This window comes from Equus przewalskii, chromosome 1 (assembly GCF_037783145.1).
Source record: "Equus przewalskii isolate Varuska chromosome 1, EquPr2, whole genome shotgun sequence".
Classification (NCBI taxonomy): Eukaryota; Metazoa; Chordata; class Mammalia; order Perissodactyla; family Equidae; genus Equus; species Equus przewalskii.
Genome location: NC_091831.1, coordinates 167,705,223 through 167,725,600, shown reverse-complemented (window position 1 = coordinate 167,725,600; position 20,378 = coordinate 167,705,223). Strand labels below are relative to the sequence as shown.

The 20,378-nt window shown below is 33.6% G+C and overlaps 1 protein-coding gene across 4 annotated transcripts in view; it reads left to right on the top strand.

Annotated features, from left to right (window-relative positions):
• The window catches only part of STRN3 (striatin 3), a 95,199-nt gene extending 75,642 nt beyond the window's left edge, over positions 1 to 19,557 (top strand). For all 4 annotated transcript variants that reach the window (XM_070587423.1, XM_070587412.1, XM_070587415.1 and 1 more), the window contains 9 exons: positions 2,325 to 2,458; positions 3,821 to 3,996; positions 4,188 to 4,235; positions 4,532 to 4,653; positions 7,969 to 8,136; positions 9,480 to 9,620; positions 12,681 to 12,788; positions 16,844 to 16,930; positions 17,013 to 19,557. In XM_070587423.1, coding sequence (XP_070443524.1) covers positions 2,325 to 2,458; positions 3,821 to 3,996; positions 4,188 to 4,235; positions 4,532 to 4,653; positions 7,969 to 8,136; positions 9,480 to 9,620; positions 12,681 to 12,788; positions 16,844 to 16,930; positions 17,013 to 17,182 — 1,154 coding nt within the window. In that variant the 3' untranslated portion in view covers positions 17,183 to 19,557. The remainder of the gene's footprint in view (positions 1 to 2,324; positions 2,459 to 3,820; positions 3,997 to 4,187; positions 4,236 to 4,531; positions 4,654 to 7,968; positions 8,137 to 9,479; positions 9,621 to 12,680; positions 12,789 to 16,843; positions 16,931 to 17,012) is intronic.
• The last annotated feature ends 821 nt before the right edge of the window (positions 19,558 to 20,378 follow it).

Here is a 20,378-nt window from a genome sequence, read left to right as displayed (position 1 = left end):
CAGTTATTGTACTGTGTTCTTTAGGTTTGATAAAATGGAAGGAGAAAGGAAGAGTTTGATATGTGAACCACACATTTCCTTGGTCGTTAGTACCCATAAAATGGAGAATTACAGAAGTACAAAAAGGGCTGTGATGTAAGATCCCATTTTGTAGATCCTAAGATTTCCATAAAGGGAAATGCTAATATGATAGTAGTATTCTTAAATTGCTTGATGAAATCTCTTGGGCTATATCTAATAAAAAGTGTCATAATTTCCATCGTTAAAACTGCTTTTAGTAATTTTATTTTTCTTTTAATTGCCAGTTATGTTTTTTATGCTTATTGCTATAGGTACTAAAACAAATTACAGCATAGAAATTAATCTCCTTTGCAAGGAAACAAGGGCAAATAAATTAAGTATTTACTGTGATTACTATATGCCACAGTGATGGGTGATTATGGAAAGTAAAATACAGCTTAAAAGATTTTTTTCACATTATATGTAATATAATATTTCACATATATGTGTAATAAACACTGAGTGAGCAAGATAGCTTGCTGTATATATAAATGTATGTAGAGATAGAGAAATGTAATCTTATGGTTAATTAGAAATGGGTATAATACTAACTTTTTGCTTAATACAATTAATCTAAAACTCCATTAAGACTGGCTAATATTGCCCAGGCACTTCCCTTCACAAGCCCCCAAATTGCTCAACAGCTGATCAGAAATATCTCTGCAAAAAGAATATGCAATAATACAAAGTGATATTATGTTAAAGTTATTTTATTGGGCTTTTATCAAGATTTGTGTTATTGAGTGTTTATATAATTGTGAGTAGGAGAAATTATGGCCTTTTTTTCCTTACTTGTCTTACAAACAAATTATGAGCTTGAAAGAAGAATATGTCCTTGTACTGGCCAAGAATGCTTTGAGTAAATGTTACCTAATGCATTTTATATAATTGTTCTTAAACATAATTTTGAACTATTGATTTTATAGTTTGTTTCTGGTATTACTAATAACTGCCTACTAGGTATTGGTAGGAAGGATAGGTGCTACAGATTGTTCAGATTCAATAAGTATAATCATCGAGAGATTAATTAAATACTAATATCCCTATGTATATCTTCTGTCAGATTTACTCTGGATCAGTTGCTGACTCACAGCTTCATTTTAGAAACGTCATTTAGGACCCTATTTGAGTCAAATTATATAGCTTACTTTGATAAATAATAAAATAAGATAGTCTGAATAAAGATGAATTTTACTTTTGCCATAGTATGTATCTAAAAGTTTGTTTCCTCAGAACTGTTTTCAGTAGTATTAATGATGACTGACAAATTTCATTACACCTGTTATGTTTTCTGTAGTGTATTATATTTATACCATCATTTTTCATAGGAATTTTTCAAAATTGATAATTGGCATGAGTTTTTATGTTTCCCTTTTAAATTTGCTCATGAATTTTAAATGTATTTTGATATGTTGAGTTGTTTTGTATTACAGTGACTTGTGTACTTTCCTTCTGCATCTTAAGATTAAAATTTTGCTTTCAAAGCATGTTTGAAATGGTATTGAGAATTATTGCTTATAATATAACTTAGAGCAAAATATATAATAGTATAGTTATTCTAATTATGGCAGAGTTTGATTTTAATTGGTCAAAATATCAGAAATTTAAAGTTACATAGTATAGATTAGTTATTTTAGAAGTGTCATGGTACATAAAAGAGAAGTTAAAATTTTAAAAATCATAGTTGAAGCTTGAAAGCTAGAGCTTACAGAAAGGAAACCGACTTTGTTGGAGGTAGAACTGCGCCTTTCCTAGACTGTTGTTGCTATTACTGGAGGAGTCTGAGCAATTTAAGGCTTCGTTTCAGTAAACTGATACACTGTATTGGGACTGGAAACTGTTTACGTTTTAAGGCTATTAATTATTTTTATCAGGGATGGAAAACCTAGCACTTCTAAGCAAATATAATACAAAGCAAAAGGACTTAGCAACAACCTATTACATTAAAAAAATACCGTAGTTATGATTGTACTGAAGTGATAAGTGATTTGAATAAACAAAGCTTTTGTGCCCCACCTCCCACCCGAGAATAATGTATCTAGTGCACACTTGATTTGTGGAAGATTATGTTGCAGCTCCTAAGTAAAGATTTGTTTATTACTACTCAGGATTTTTTGAGTGGAAGAAATAAGGAGGGAAGTGGGAAAATAAAAATTAATTATATTACTGAATATTGTAACTGTTAAGTGCTTACATTTCCCCCACAATATTGTCTTGTACTGTATGATTTTTCAGCATTTAAGAAGCGGTTTTGTTCTTTATAGCTGAACCAATAACGTTTCCATCTGGAGGAGGCAAGTCATTTATTATGGGTTCTGATGATGTTTTGTTAAGTGTACTGGGCCTTGGAGACCTTGCAGACTTGACGGTAACAAATGATGCAGACTATAGTTATGATGTAAGTGCAGTTTTATTTTTAATTTTTTAATGATTTAATAGAAGGCTCCTTATTTTTTGGAAACACTTATAAAACAGAATTAATGTCAAGGTGCATGGAAAAGATAAGTTTAAGTGTGTCAGTATTGTTGATTTGAAGTGACATGTAGTTTTTCTTTTATAACTGCTTTCTTTGTGGTGTTTAAATTTTTCTTAGGTATTGTGGTGGATTAGCCCTAGGAGTTTGGGATGATTGATTACCTTAAAATATTGGACGATAAGTATCTATCTTGAGTAGTCAACTCTCAATTATCTACTCAAATTAAGCCATATTTTGGTGTTAACATGAGAAAAATAGATTACCTGAACCACTTATTTGCCTTCAGGATACTTCTTAAAAAGCACCTTTTACTTTTGAACTTTTATTTTTTTAAGGATAATGTTAAAATTAGCTTGCCATTTCCTGAATTCTTAGTCCTTCATTTGAGGGATGGGAAGAGGATGGAGCGGGGGATGGGAAGGACAATGTTAGAGGTGAACTAGTCTTGGATTAAATCTTTTGCAGACAATACACACTCAATTGAGAGTTAACTATACTTGTTTAGATTTTATATTAATGAATTTGCACTTTTTCAGCAAATCAATTTTTTTCCTTTTATAACGACATTTTTTTCCCCTACATTTTATACTTAGGTTAGCATGCTTTTTAGAGACATCAGCCTTGGTAGGCTGGATTATTGTCATTAATATTTTTAAAGTATATAAGCAACTAAATTTTAGTAAACTTTTGGCTACTTTAGAAGTGGTTTCATAGCCTATCTTTACAGATGGAGAAATGAAGGTAAAAAGATTAACCTCTTATCAGTAGCAACAATGATAATGAAAATGGGATGAAAATATTCTTAAAGTGTCTTAAGTTCAGACTTTTGGAAAGTACCTTGACTTGCTGCCTTTAAAAATTTCACATGCTAATTTTCTAAATGACAACGGTACTGTTAATATTGTCCCCTTGGATTTTGGTAGTAATGTATATGATTTTTACTGTGTTCATGTAAAGTTTTGCAGCATGGTAGTTTTTTTTGTTGTTCTCATCTATCATTTAATAGGACCTTTGGATTTAGCCTGATGATGAGGGAAAACAGATAGCTTGACTCTTCATTTGATCTAGGTATTTGAAAGTTAATGAAATTATTCTTCGTGGTTCTTATTAAATGATAAAGATTTGTTATATAGTTTTTAAGGTACATTAAATTTCCACTGGACATTTTAGCAAAACAGTTTTAAATATATGTTTTTAAACACACCAACACAAACAAACAAAAAAATTCCACATGCCTATCGCTTTACTACTTTTACCACTAAATATTGCGTTTTTTCTTTTTAGTTGCCTGCCAATAAAGATGCCTTTCGAAAGACATGGAACCCCAAGTATACACTACGTAGCCATTTTGATGGAGTACGGGCATTAGCTTTCCATCCTGTAGAACCTGTGCTGGTTACTGCCTCTGAGGACCATACTCTGAAACTTTGGAACTTGCAAAAAACAGTTCCTGCCAAAAAGCAAGTATTTTAATCTTAGCCTGTGTTTTTTTCCTCCAAAATTTGCTAATAATTATAAGTAATTATTCTTCTTTGTGGTCCCATATCTTTTATGCACTCATTTGATTTTACCTGATGACTCTTGAACATCAACCAGTGATTTGCGGTTATTTAATTGTCTTCTCTTTTCCCACCTTTTTTTTCCCTTTTAGGAGTGCCTCTTTGGATGTAGAGCCTATCTACACATTTAGGGCCCACATGTAAGTTTTATTGAATTAGTACTTAATTAGCAACCATAGTTATTGTCAATAATTATTTATCAATCCTCAAACCTTGTAATTTTCTCATAATGTTTGTTTTATATTAGAAAAGACGTTAGTTGAATAATAGTTTATTTGCTTAATAACTGTATGAGAATATAATCAGTACTGTTCAAGTGTACATGTTTACCTTAAACAGTTTTTAGATACCATGTAAATTCAGAGGTTAGGGGGATGTGGATGTGAGTTTCTTCTTAGGCTTTATAAGTAATTTTTTCCCTCTTTACCCATAATAGTGGTCCTGTTCTATCATTAGCTCTTAGTTCTAATGGAGAACAATGTTTTAGTGGTGGTATTGATGCAACCATCCAGTGGTGGAATATGCCTAGCCCTAACGTGGATCCATATGACACATATGGTAAGTAAAAGACTCAAAACATACTTTTTTAAGTGAATGGAGCTGACAAAAGTAAATGCCTCAAATAATATTATAAGATTGTTTAAACATACATTAGTCTCCTTGTTTGGTTATTCCATTTACTAGTAATTTGCTTTATTAAAGAGAAAAATTAAGACATGACATGCCATGAATATTTAAGCCTGCAAATTGATACTTTCTCTATTTTGTCCAAAAATAAAGTATATTAAAACATTAATTAATTTCAGCACTAGTTACAAAAAGAATAGGAGAATAAAATTTAATATAAGGAAAAATTTTTTTAGCTTAGTTTGTGTAATTCTAAAATATTTAGCAGAAGACAGTAGAAACAAATGGAGACAGTAACGGTGTAAATCTGTACAACTTTTTAGAGGACAAAAAATTCCTTAATTAAAAGAAAGAACATTGACTCACAAACACCACTTTTAGAATCTGTCATATAGAGATATCTGTACACGTATTTAAATATATTTACAAGGACATTGTTTGTAATTGTAAAAAATTAAAACAAAATGAATGTTTATTAGTATGAGAATGGTTAAACAAACAGCAATTTACTCATCGGTTGGTTCACTTAAAAGGAATTCAAGAGCTCTTTGGTCTTTTTATTTAACACACACTTGGTACCTAAATTTGCCAGGTATAATATTAAGCATTACATTGAGAAATAAGAATCTAATGGAAAAGATAGATATTTAGCAAATAAGGGAATGGAGTCTATGATTACAAATGTGATAAGTGCTATGAAGATACAGTACTTCTATGAGAGACAGTAATAAGTGACCCTTTTTTATATGTAGTCTAAAATAGTGACATTCAAGCCAAAATCTAAAGGATAAAAGGGAATTTTTAGTAAAGAGTTTTAAGCCAAGAAGTGACTTGTAAATGTAGAGTTGGAAAAGATGACTCTGGCTGTTGTAAGGAGAAGTGTGGAGGAAGGAATACCAATGTAATGTAGTCTAAAGTTATAATGGAGAGGTCCGGTAGACTAGGTGAGAGAGGATGTTGCCAAGATAAGAGTGCTGGTAGAGCAGTTGGTAGCAGAGCACTTGGAGAGAAATGGAGTTAAGACATGTTGAGGAGGTAGGGTAGAAGAGACAAAACCTACTGATAAGTTGGATTGAGTGGATGAAGTGTTGGATGAGTGACTCTTGATTTTGTTGTTCATTTTTTAAACAGCTTTATTGAGATAAAATTCACATATAAATCTCACCCTTTTGAAGTATACAGTTCAGTAGTTTCTACTATATTTACAGGGTTGTGCAACCATTACCGTGTCTAATTCAGAACATTTTCATCACTACTCATGCATTTTTGACTTGAGCAGTTGAGTATATGATGTAGCATTTATTGAAAAGGTATGAGAAGATAAAAGATGGTGAGTTCAGTTTTTAGGCATGTCAAGAGCCTGACACAAGAGCTGGCAATGTCAAGTAGGTAATAATCACGATCAAGATGTGAGAAAGGATGGTATAGGGAGAGTGTGTTGTGTAGGGAAAGAAGAGAAGGCAAAGTCCTGAGGAACTCTGACATTTGGAGAGTGGCTAGAGCAAGAGAGCCAACAAAAGAAACTGAGAAAGAATGGCCTGTGAGGTTGGAGGAAGTGCTGGAGAGTGTGGAATCCTGGAAGCATACATAAAGTAGACATTTTGAGAAGGAAGCAATTAGAACTGTCAAGTGTTGCTGAGAGGTCTAATAATGTTTAGGATAGAAAGGTTCTTTTTTGTAAGTGACAAATAGGTTACCCAGGTCTTGGCCAGATGGAGAGAGTTTGGATTCTGGGGCTAAGACCAGAGGGTGAAGGGACTTTTGGGTAGCCTGTCAAGGCACACTCTATGGGTGAAAAGCAATGTGATGAGAACAACAAAGAAGGAAAGAAATCAAAGAAAGAAAAATTTTCTTAAGTTTGATAGAATAGAATTCCTCATTGATGATTTTAGCAAGATTTGTTTTGGTGTGGTGATGATATCAGAAACCATATTAGAGTGATTTAGAGAGTAAATGGAGCGTAAAAAAAAGTATATTTCCTCCATACTTGTCTGCTGTTTGGTGGAAGATGGTGTAAGCTTAATGAAGGTTTTTTGTTTGGGTTGAGATTCTGGAGCATGTTTGTTTGCTGTGGTAGTGTTCCCAAGGAGAAGGAGAATTTGTGTAGCAGGGAAACTTCTGTAAACGTTAAAACAACTGAGTTGAATGGAATCCAGAATATACCCGATGGAAATTGCCTTTGTTGGGAAGGAAGACAATTCCTTACTTGTATCTTGAAGCAAGGAGAAGATGGCTTTGGACACTACTAGATTTATAGATTGGGTGGCAGGAAGATGAGGGAGAGGTACCTATTTCAATGCTATATTTTCTCAGTGAAGTAAAGTATGAGAGAGAATCATTTATGAGGAAGGAAGGTTGGGAACCATGAGAATTGTGGAGATGATAAATGTTCGTGGAAAATCGGAGTTTACTAGAGAAACAGGATTGTAGGACAAATGATACACAATGTTATTAGCCACCATGTTCATCAGATGATGAATGGATAAGTAAAATGTATCATATCCATACAATGGAATATTATTTGGCAATAAAAAGAATCAAAGTACTGATACATGCTACAACATGGATAAACCTTGGAAGCTATGGTAAGTGAAAGAAACCAGTCACAAAAGGCCTAGTGCTAAGGAAAGGCAGGGAGGAAGAATTGGGGTAAAATGGCTGAGTGATGAAAGTGCCCTAAATTGATCTGGTGATGATTGCACAACTCTGTGGACATAATAAAAACCATTGAATTGTACACTTTAAGTTGGTGAGTTTGTATGGTATAGGAATTACATCTCAATAAAGCTTAAAAAACAGTATAGTCATGCACCACATAACAACGTTTCGGTCAAAGAAAGACTGCATATACGATGGTGGTCGCATAAGATTAGTATCATATAGCCTCTGTGTGTAATGGGCTATACCATCTAGATTTGTGTAAGTATACTATGACATTTGCACAGGGACAAAATTACCCAATGATGCGTTTCTCGGAAAATATCCCCGTCGTTAAGTAATGCATGACTGTATATGTTCCTTATAGAAAATTGCAGAAATGCAGGAAGGTATCAGATGGGGAGATAAAAGTAATCCTTACTTCCACGACTTAGAGATAACCACTGTGTATACTTCGGTTCATCTTCTTATGGCCATTATGTGTATAGTCTTATACTTAATTATATGATAAGTTATCTTTATATACCAAAGCATTTCTTTTGAACTTCCTTAGCTAATTTGTTTGTTTGTTTCTTCCTTCCTTCCCAGAGCCAAATGTTCTAGCTGGCACTTTAGTTGCTCATACAGATGCTGTCTGGGGTCTTGCTTATAGTGGCATAAAAAATCAGTTACTGTCTTGTTCAGCAGATGGCACTGTTAGGTTATGGAATCCGCAAGAAAAATTGCCGTGTATTTGCACTTACAATGGAGACAAGGGTAAGTAAATTTTGCTTCTATGAAAAAAGCTATTTTTTTTTTAAATTTGGAAGATACAAAGCAAAATGATTTACTATTTCTTTGCTGCTCCAAGAGATATATTTAAAGAATTTTATAAAGCTTATGATAATTCTTTTACTCCTAGTTATTTTTTATAAACAAGAAAGGTGCTTTGCAAGTATATCCTGTGGCTCAGTGCTTTTTGACCTTTTTCAGGGCATGTCCTATTTAAAAAATAAAATATTCTTCTGTAGCAGTGGAGTAGACAAATGAGGGCCACTCAGGGACAACACGGGGAGGCCCTCTACCTGCTGCAGGTGGCTGCCCACAAAGACTAAGGGATCACAGTCTCAAGCATTCCTGTAAACCATGTATGAGCACACTGCTTAAGAAGTCTAGCCATAATCATTGAAATAGCCCCCTTAACTGAGAAGTGCAAACTGAGATACATGCATGATTTGAAATCTTTTCATGTTAAAGAAGGCTTTAACCAATTTACCTTGTGACGACATTTATTTACATGCATATGTTTATATACTTGTATTGGTCTTATTCTCCAAGTCATTTTTTTAGTATTTTTAAAAATCGGACCTTTTATTTTTGTTAAAAAGTATGTTTTGTTTTAAAACATTTTAAATGAATAGTGTGTGCTTAATTTTGTTGGGTCTCTTAGATACCTTAGTGATTCTACTAATTTTTCAATTACTCAAGCTTTTGAGGTAAAAATTTATTTAGATATTTGTTTCTTGCTTCATCCAGGTAATTAATTGTTTGACTCCAGATTTCACCTAGTTGTGCATTGATCTGCCAGTTTAATAAATTAAAGAGAGAAATTGCTGCTCAGGCCACTTTACGATGCTACTGCTTCAGTGAATTCCAGAGTCCAAGCTTCGTTTACCCAGAACCAAAAATTAGACTTGTATCAGCTACTTGATAAGGCTTACAAGTCTCAGACAGATGAACAGTCTCCCAAGACAGTGATGCAACCATGCTAATTATCATTTTATAGTAAGAAGTACTGTTGACAAGTGGGCCAAAAGACTCACCTAGGATTTTTTTCCCCTTTTAGAAGAAAATGCCTAGGAGAACAAATAACTTTTACAGGTATCTACTCTTACCTTAAGAGCCCTCTAGCTATATTTTTCTTATAATGTTAAACAGAATGTTGTAAAAAACTTTTTAAATAATTGAGGGAAAGTTATCTATTATATTTCACCATGCTAACACAATTGCTTTCTTTTTCATTATTAATGTTATTTCAAGAATATTTGAATTCCTTCTTATTAGAAAAGTAGAGATTTCTAAATTACTTTTTACACTGTATCTCTTTGGGCTCCTTTCAGAGCATGGAATACCTACGTCGGTTGACTTTATAGGCTGTGATCCAGCTCATATGGTGACCTCTTTCAACACTGGTAGTACAGTAATTTATGATTTAGAAACATCACAGTCATTGGTGATGCTTTCATCACAGATAGATTCTGGTAAGTTTTCATGGGCTTCTCTGAAACCTTAGAAAGTATGATTACACAATAGTGATCTTTTAATTTTCATATCTTGACTGTTTGAATTTAGGATAGAAAAATAGTTTCAGTATTTTATAGTTGTACTTATTTACATTATTTCTCTTGTTTCCTCAAATTATGTTTAAAAGCCAGAGTTGGGTATGTGAGGACAGAGGGGTGAGTAGGGCAATGTAAAGGTGAAAGCAAGGGAAATAGTTTTAAATTTTTAATGGAAATACATATGAAAGTAGAGAATATAATATAATGAGCTTGATGAACTCATCATCCAACTCTAATAATTATGTATAAATGGCCAATGTTGTAAGTATAGGATGTGGTATGTGTTTTACAGTTTATTTAAATAGGGATCCAAATATGGCCCATGCATTGTGATTGGTTATAGGTGTCTCAGGTGTCTCTTCATCTGTAGGTTCCCCCTCCATGTCTTTTATTTCCCTTGTGGTTTTTTTTTCCTTTGGTGAGGAAGATTGGCCCTGAGCTAAGGTCTGTTGCCAATCTTCCTCTTTTTGCTTGAGGAAGACTGTCCCTGAGCCAATGCATGTGTCAGTCTTCCTCCACTTTGTGTGTGGGACACTGCCACAGCATGGCTTGATGAGTGGTGTGTAGGTCCACACCCAGGATCCAAACCTGCAAACCCTGGGCTGCTGAAGTGGAGTGCCTGAACTTAACGACTAACCAGTGGGCTGGCCCCTCCCTTGCTTTTTTTTTTATTGAGGAGCTTCGGTAGTTTGTCCCGTAAAGTTTCTGCCAGTCTGGATTTTGCCGCTTGCATCCTTGTATCGTTTAATGTGCTCCTCTCTTCATTTTATTGCCTATAAATTGGTTATAGATCTAGAGGCTTATCTAAATTCATGTTCAGTGTTTATATTTGTCTTTTTTCTTTTTTAAAGATTGTATTTTTCCTTTTTCTCCCAAAGCACCCCCCAGTACGTAGTTGTGTATTTTTAGTTGTGGGTCCTTCTAGTTGTGGCATGTGGGATGCCGCCCCAGCATGGCTTGATGAGTGGTGCCATGTCAGCGCCCAGGATTTGAACCAGTGAAAGCCTGGGCCGCCAAAACAGAGTGCGTGAACTTAACCACTCGACCACGGGGCCAGCCCTATATTTGTCTTAATTTGGAAGTTTTTAAGTGTTTTTTGGCAAGACTGCTTCATATCTATTTGTGAACTTTTATCAGAAGTAAATATTATCTGGTTGTTTATCTTTTTCTTAGGTTTTCAGTCTCCATCATCATTGCCTGGGTCCATTAATGCATTAACTGTTGAAAAATAATTTTCTAATTCTATCATTTCTTTTCCATTTATTAGCCAGAATACTTCTATAAAAAGGAACATCCCTCATCAATAATTTGGTTACCTTGGTGTTAGCAATTATAAAGGAAAGGCAAGATAAATGTGATTGACTTTAACCCCCCTTTTATTTACCGGTTTTCAAAATAATGAAGTAGTTTCCTAGCATCCTCCAAAGGTGACCAATGAGTCTTTTTATTTTTGTTTTTATTATCATTATAATCTCTCTTTAGTATAAATGTATTTGATATGTTTCAATCCATTGCAGGTATTATCTTTATTGCTACTCAGATTGTTTCATCTTTGGCCAGTGGGAGCTTATTCAGGTTGGCTCCTGAGTCCTTTTGACATGACCCTGGCAGTCATTGATTGTTTTCTTTCTGATATGACAAGATGTTCTAGGTTCATCTTGTTCTTTTGTGCCCCAGATCTGAAATCAGCCATTTCTCTAAGGAGCTCTGGTTTCTTTTTGTGGAAAATGGCATTTAGAGACTATGCTATAGGTGCTAGGCTATTGGGTTGGTCCTCATGGCCTTCATGTCTCTTGAGTTGGTCATTGGCTTAGTCTTGTTCATTGGACAGAGCTAGAAATGAATTTTTAAAGAGGAAAAACACTGATAAATTCACACAAATACTTTCAATTCAAATTGAGATTTATCTCATTGATTTTATATCTTCACCTCATTTTAACCATGCTGAAATTCTTGGTTCTAAGTAAAATCCTTACAGTCTCTCATTTGATTTATCCCTTGCTACACATATAGTTGTCTCAGAATAATAATACCACCACTAGTAATTTGATTACTGATAGTAGTTTGTACTTAGGGTACATTCCACTAGGGATGGACAGTCTAATTACTGTGTTTTAAAGTCACTTGAAATAATTTCTTTATTCTTATACCACCAGTTGGATATAACAGTTAAGTGCATTTGTTTAATTTTACTTTTGATTTTTCATGATTATTGTAAAAAAAAAATCATTTTATAGTTATGTAAAACATTTAAATGGTTCCGTGGTCAAATCTCAAACCACCTTATACTTAAAGAAGTGTCTTTCCCACCCTAGTCTCTCTCTCCCTTTTATATAGGTAACTATATATATATATGTTTTTGTTATTTTGTAAGTTTAAGTTCAATTAAGAGCTTCTATACATGTGGAATGATTGATTTACTTAAAGTCTAATAATGTTGACAGTATTTTCCCATTTGTTTGCATCGCTCTCTGTTCTCGCTCATTTCTAATCAAAAATAAAGAGCTTCGTAGTAAAGAAAAGGTCTCATCCCTAAGAACATTAATTCCAGTTCTTTTTTGTCAGTGTGTGTACAGTGGGCTTGTTCCTTGCAATGTGTGATTATCACTTAGGATTTTTTTCTTCATTAAATGCTTATAATTCCTTTAATGGCTGTTTATTAAAAGTAATAATTATTATGGGTCTTTTAAGAATTCTAAACCACCTATATTGACAGTTTGCATTAGAATATGTCTAATTTTTTCTAAACTCAAGCCTAGTACTAGTACTGTCTATTTTATAGGCCAGGATATAGCTTAAACATTTATTTTGTATGAAAATTTATCCCTCTAGAGCCCTACTTTTAGTTCTCAGATTTTTTGTTTTACATAAAAGTTTCAGTTTTTAACGATTCTTATTTTTTGTAAGACTAAAAAGGCCGTCATCCAACTTCTGTTTGAAAGTATGAATTTTAGTGCATTATCTTCCTTTATTTTTCAGGGTTGCAATCCAATAATCACATTAACAGAGTAGTAAGTCATCCCACACTTCCTGTTACAATAACTGCTCATGAAGATAGACACATCAAATTTTTTGACAATAAAACGGGTAAGTAGGTTGTCTTGTTTTCTTTTCAATTATATTAATGTAAATTTGAGATGATCAAAAATGCTATTCTTTTGTATAAAATATATTGACTTTTTGGCTTCAAAATTGCCAAGTTAAATCATTTTAACTCAGATTTATGCTTTACTTAACATAGCATACTTGCAGTGTATGTTAAGTTTTATCCTTAAGTATATATAATACTTTGCCTACCTATTATGATTTCTTCATGTCATGTTAGTTAAATATAAATCTTTCCATTTCAGATTTTTCCTTTATATTCTATTTTGAATTAGCGTAGTGAAAGAAGTCTCTTTCTGGTGTTTGGCATTTCACGTATTCTTAAAATTACCTCTCAGTGGATGAAATGATGATATAGTGGAAATTGTTTATTGTCATCTTTCCTGTATTTCTTGTTGTAAGGGAACTTACCAGTTATGTAGAAGTGAAGTCAAATGTTAATTTAGCCATATGGTTGTTTCTTTAAGGACCCCTGTTTCATCTCTCATTATTTAGAATACTACGTAAAATATTGTTTTACTCTCTTCTAGGAGAGGTCTTGACAGCTCTTAGGCTTTTTTGAGGAGAAGCTAAAACAGTCAGGGACATTGAAGGACTTCCACATAAGAAACTTAAATGTTAATTGCAACATTATTGCAGGGCAACAAATTATGAAGCAAGACAACCAGTCATAACTGCAGATTTCTGTTTGAAGGTTGTGTAGGACATGGTCATAATTTTCAGTCTTTAGAGTCTTACATAAATCTCTTTGTTCAAACAACATTTTCATGGACAGATTCCTTTTAACTCAGTAGAACAAGTTAAGAGAATGCATGTTCACAGGTCTATATATTACACAGGAAAGAAGATGCGTATTCATGTGAATGTTCTCAATTTAATATTTTGTCACATCAATTCTTTGAACATTTTTATGAAGCCTGAAGATCTTCCTCTGCTGCAAGAGCAGAGAGATAATTTCCTTTACTGTACTTCTAAAAAGATTTCTTTTTATTAATTATTGAAGATTTACATCTGTAAGTGGAGGCTCAGGAAATTTAGTAGTTGTATTAAAAGCAAAAGGTGAGTCTCTAGAGCTGTTTTGCTGGCAGAAATCAAAAAAGTGGTAATGAAATTTTACTTAATAACAGAAAGAGGACCCTATAGTCTTTCAAATTGTTTACAAATTCTACCAATTTATTCTTTCTAAGTAGTCTAGTACCTTATCTGTAGTGTGAAAAGAATTGAAGCAGAAGGCTCTAAACAATGGACAACTTCTAAGTTAAGTTCTCTCTCACTTTCACTCTCACATACACACAGATACACACACACACACACACACCATTTAGTTAAACTACAAATTGTGTTCGGAAGTTTTGTTTTCAAAGAAATAAATGTGATAAACTAGAATATCCCCATAACTAATCTTGCTGATTAGCTAAGTTGTTAATAGAATATTATTCTATCAAATGAATAGTAAATTTATTGAATTTTTTATCTGAAACATAGAAATTGGTACCATGAAATGGGTTAAATAAATATTTAGATTTATATATTTAGCATTTTGTATTCTGCACTGCACTGGCTAGCGTCATGTATAATATGTGGTTTCTGCTTTCTGGGGGCTTATTGTTGCCTGGGGAAAATGGGATATGCATGAGTGTGTGCGCTCATACATACATCAGTGAGATGAGCCCTGTTACATAACGGAGTCTTCAAAGAGTGAGAGTTTGAGCTTTGCCTTGAAGGAATGGGAAGATTTTTCTTTAAGTGAAGAAGGTAGTAGGAAATTCCAGATAAGGGCATATTTTCAGCAGAGGCACGATGGTAGGAGCTTGGGCTGAAACAGAAGTTTCTCATAGGCAAAGCCAAACAGGTAAGTTTGGAGAAGGAAAACAGAACCTATTGAGGAGAACTTTTCAAGCTGAGAATAAGAAGCTAAGAATAATGGGTTTGTGTTTATGCTGCACACTATGAAAATCACTTAAAGTATATGAGCAGGGGTTTGCAAAATTGGTTGAGAAAGATTATTCAAGTTGAACTATGTAGTAGATCCTTGACTTTAAAGAAATGGGAAATTTCAGTTTCTACTGTTTCTTCCAGAGAGATCTTCAGGGCTCATGAGTTCTAATATTTTGGTAAAGGCACAAATCTGAGTATACACTGTACCTGAGAGACTTGGCTAGTGAGTAAGCCTGGGAGAAGGTTGTAGTGAGGGATGTGGAGGAGTTGGAGGAACAAGGTCCTAAGTTGGTTGTGGATTTATTCATTCAGGAAAATTTTTGAGTATCTCAGATCTGCCATCTGAGAATTGGCACAATTCTCAGTGCTTGGTGAACAAAACAAACAAAACGTCCTGTCGCTTTGGAGCTTATAGACTAGTGATACATTGCTTACCGTGAGTGAGACATCGTTCTATTTGACTTACATATATTCACGTGTTTGCTCTTCTAATAACTCTATAAGGTAGATACAGTACTATTATTATCTCCATTTTACAGTAGAAATAAAAAGCTTAAAAGGGGCCGGCCCCATGGCCAAGTTCGTGCGTTCTGCTTTGGCGGCCCAGGGTTTCGTTTGCTGGTTTGCATCCTGGGCACAGCCCTACACACCACTCATTAAGCCACACTGTGGTGGCACCCCACATAGAGGAACTAAAATGACTTACAACTAGGACATACAACAATGCCCTGAGGCTTTGGGGAGGAATAAAAGGCTCAAAAGAAGTAATTTGTGCAATGTTACACAACAGAAAAGTTTCAGGGTTGGGAGTCAAACCCATACAGTTTGCTTCTACAGTCCATATTTTTTTACATCAGTCTGTTTCTTCTCCATTTCATAGAGGCCCATAACACTGATTACCCAAGTCAGGGGGCTTAAGGTGCCAGGGAGGGGAGAATGGGTAACTGCCTGTGTCCCCTATTTCCTCAGTTACAGGAGGAAAGAATCTTGGTGGGGAAAGAGAGTTTGGTCGCAGAGGCATCGGGCCAAAGTGAAATTGGTTAAACATGAGAAGCTGCAAGTATTTGTTGGTGAAGGAAGGGTCCTAGTTCTTGGGAGGGGTCAGAAGCTTTTCGACTTCTGTGGTCAGCAGTGGAAGCCCAGCCCCAAAGTATTTGTGCAGCACAACTTTGTATTTACAACTTGTTTTTTAATTTCAACTTGCTGTTGAATCTTGTTTGCTTGCCAAATCTTCAGTGAAGATATTCATTAGATTACGTTTTCCAGAGTAGTGTTTTTGTTACTGTGTGGGGAAATCCATAATAATTTCTCTGATATACTCCTGCTCTCCCTTTTCTTGTTTCTAATATATAACATGATTAACATTTCCAAGGATAAACGAGTTTGATGATACTAGAATCTTTGGGTAGGAATGTATTCTCTGGTGATTTGTTTATTAACCCTGTATATAAAATAATCCTTATGTCTCTTAATGAGAAAGATTCTATTTTCATTTTAATTCTAGTTTACATGATCTTAAACTTTTGATGCAGTCCTGTAGTCATCTTGTTTTCCACTGCAGATACTGTCACATTCATGTCACACAGAAGTCTTTTCTAGGAGTAGTTTAGAAAGTTCTGCATTAGAATTAAAATTTTCTTTAAAATATCATTACAGTAGGTGAAACTTGAAAACATTATACTAAGTAATGGAGGGCAGACACAAAAAGCCGTATGTTGTCTGATTTCATTTGTATGAAGCATCCAGAATAGGCCAATCCATAGAGAAAGCAGACTAATGCTTACCAGCGACGTGGGGGAGGGGAGAAATGGGGAATGACTGCTAAATGGGTATAGGGTTTTCCTTTTGCAGTGAGGAAAAGGTTCTGAAATAGATGATGATGATGGTTGCACATCATTGTGAATGTTCTAAAAGCCACTGAATTATACCCTCTCAAATGGTTGAAATGGTCAATTTTATGTTAACGTATATTTTACCACAATAAAAAAATATTGCTATAGTGATTGTCTAGTTTATATTGATGCTGTATTATGGTTTCTGATGTCTCAAGTTAGTAACTATTTGTGAAAACTTAATTTTCTCTGTTATGTTTTATTTAGGTAAAATGATCCATTCTATGGTAGCTCATTTGGATGCTGTTACAAGTCTAGCAGTAGATCCTAATGGAATCTATTTAATGTCTGGAAGTAAGTCTGAACTTCCTGTATTGCCTACAAACTTTATAAAAGAATTGTTACTCGATAACATACTTTATTTGTTCTTTTACAGGCCATGATTGTTCTATTAGATTGTGGAATTTGGACAGCAAGACATGTGTGCAAGAAATAACAGCACATAGGAAGAAATTAGATGAATCAATTTATGATGTTGCTTTCCATCCATCAAAAGCATATATTGCCAGTGCAGGGGCTGATGCCCTGGCCAAAGTGTTTGTGTGAATCGACAGAAGCTCACATTCTAACAGCAGACTTGCGTGGACAGAAAGAGGGTCTGCATCACTGCCATCAGAAAGCTTCCTGATATGACACTACATGTGATCTGCCTGGTGAAGGCTATTGAGGACAGGCATAAATTGGTAGAAATCACATCTTAATGTCAGGCTCATTAATTTAATTGTAATTACTGTATTTTGTGGGACAAAAAAAAGGACTCCAGTATTTGTGGCCTGTACTGGATATGAACTGAGCGTATGTCTGTTTTTTAGGTATCTTTAAGCCAATGTGGAGTCTGATCTTACAAAAAGACTTTTATTTTGGACTCTGTGTGCTGCCTTAGGGTTAGGAATGTGGTGCTCTTGTTGGGGGGAAGTGAGCTCCAAGAGTAGCTTTTTTTCATCTCTTAGTGATCTTCTGTTTATCAGTTGAATGCCACAGATTCCCTTTTAAACTTATTTTGCTTTAAAAAAAAAAAGAAAATTTAACTTAAAATATTTTAGCATTAGTTGCACAAAATGTTTGAATAAAATTCTAGTTTTTATAAGTCTTTTTATATATTTAGCCTGTCACAACAGTGCTCAAGATTGTATTGAAGTTTTTCTGCATTATACAACCCTAAAACACAGAGATCTCACTGACCCGCTGCCGTGTAACCACACTCTTTCCTTCTTTTGCCTAATACAGCTCAGCTAAGTCCTTCCATAAGATGCTAAATCACCTTCATCATCACATAATTGTCTTCATAAACTGAGGACTATTAAGTGTATTAAAATGAAACAGTGGGGTTTAGTACTCCAAATGAACTCTTAAAAAGAAAAAAAACTAATCTTGGCATCCTATCACTATGTGATATTTTGTACATCTTACTGTATTTACAAGTTTATTTATCAAGGATTATCCATCTTGCTAATAGCCTATTATTTATTTCACTTTTTGTTGGTCTTTATATCCTTTTATTAATGTGCTAAAGGAACCTGTATATCTATTTTGGAACACTTTGAATAGTCTAAAATAGACTAAAAATGGAATATTTTATAGTTTGAGTTACAAACCAAGGTGATTCCCCCCAGATACATATCTTGGTTTACCATGATTCCAAACAAAACTATCTTGTTTAAAAATATTTGGAGTAAAATTTTATTTGCATTACAAATAGGATACAAAAATAGTTGAATCAGGATACAGAAATCTGCTGTGTTTGGACTAGTTATCCCTGTTTTATTTTTTCAGATGTGCTTAATTTTATGGTGTAACTAAAGATTTTGTTTGTGTAATGCATGATTAAGACAATAAAGTATTTTTTCTAGTCTTCCAAAAAACTTTTCTGATCAGTTTGCGAGTTTTGATGAGTTTTGTAAGGTTTTTGTTTTACAAACTATGAATCAGCAAATTTTTAAGATTGTACCACATAGCAAACATACAGCTGTTGAAAAATAATGTATATAAAATGCATATAATAAATATTAAATTGTGTACCTGTAAGTTACTGTTGGCTACATTATTTTATGTTGAATAATAATGTGCAATACTTTACTCTCCATCATTAAACTAGGAAATGGAGATGATTTCTCAGTGAGTCCTTCATTTTTATGCTGTTCTTTTTAACTTTGTACTGCTTATTGACATTCTAATAAGATTAGAACAGTTAACACTATTCAGAATGCCTTTCTAAGTATTTCACCCCATTTGGGGATAAGAAAAATCTTCTGTTGAAATAAATTAGATAATTCAAAATAACCAAAAAATGCAGAGGTGCAGTTTTAAATCATTTCCTTAGACGTCTTATTACTTTATTAAATCTGGATTTTAGTTAATCGTGTTGTCATTCCTATAGTCATAATGTTTCCACAAAAATGTTCACCAGAGAATAAACTGCATTTTTCATTAAAAGTTGTCCTTATAAATAATATTAAGTATTAACATTTTCAAACTTTTTCCTTCAACAAGGTAATATCCTTTTTCTTTGAAGGAAATTGCAGATGAAATTAGAAGGTAACATTAGAAAACTTGAGTGGCAAAGTTTTATTTCAATGCCTACTGCAAAAAAAAATTACATTGAGAAATTTTATCTACCATAAAAATCTAAGTGGCAGTTTTAGTTATTGCTGGTGAAATAGTAACTTTTCAGAAATTTTCCTAAAATACTAGTTTTTCTGGTTTTCTGAAGATTCAACTTAAACGGGCACTTTTCTCCTCCTCCTTTTTTTTTTTTGAAATAATTTAAGAACAAGCTTTTTCCAAAGCTAGTATTGTTTCTGGCAGCTATTCCAAACCAATGGGTTACTGTTTAACTGAAATGTGATTATCATCATTACAATGCATAACCTCTTTTGGAATGTATTAAAACTGAAATGAATAAAAATTAGTATATATGTTTATTTTTCTCTTATCTAGTTTGTATTTTTCTCTACAGTATTAAACATTTGGAAGAGCCTAATGGATGCAGAAAGAATATCTTACTTTCATTTTATTTACGTGCTTCCATTTGTGACTTCTGGGAATTATGTAGATTCACTGACTATAAGTGGTGCTTTATACATAAAGTTTAAGAATATTTTTATATACAAACTTCAATATGTTGACTTTTTCAATATTTAATCATTCTGCCTTCATATTTTAGTTATTCATGTACTTATATTTCAAATTTAAGTTATCCACTGAAGACCAACATCTCATTTAATGCATAAAGTTGTAAATGGGCTGGCATATTTGAAATTTAGGCATACCTGCTAAAGTTGGATTATAATACATCTTTTTAAAAATTCTCTTGACTCTCTGCTTTTCAGTTGTTAACCCTTTATCTTGATTGTTTACTTATAAAAAATAATTGATAGTAACTTAATAAAGTGCTCATTTCTGTTCTCTTGCTGATCTTTAAGTAGCTTCCCTGATTACCTCAGATGCCTCGAAACTGTGTCCTTTCTAAAATTAAAGAAAAAGCATTTTTAAAAGGGCTAAAGACTAGAGGTTCAGTTTTCATTTTTTTAAGCAGTGATACTCTCAGCTGAGAATTTGTGGTCTGTTTATTAGGGAAAAATCATGTTAAGCTCATTTTTGTTTAATTTTATGAGAACTCTTGTTATAGGAATGGATCATATTTTTAAGCTTTTTATAAAGGGGGGTGCTTTATTGACTTCCCATAACTCCATTCTGTCAAATTTTTATGTAGTGTCAAAGGCAATTTCAGTTTTGCCTCTCT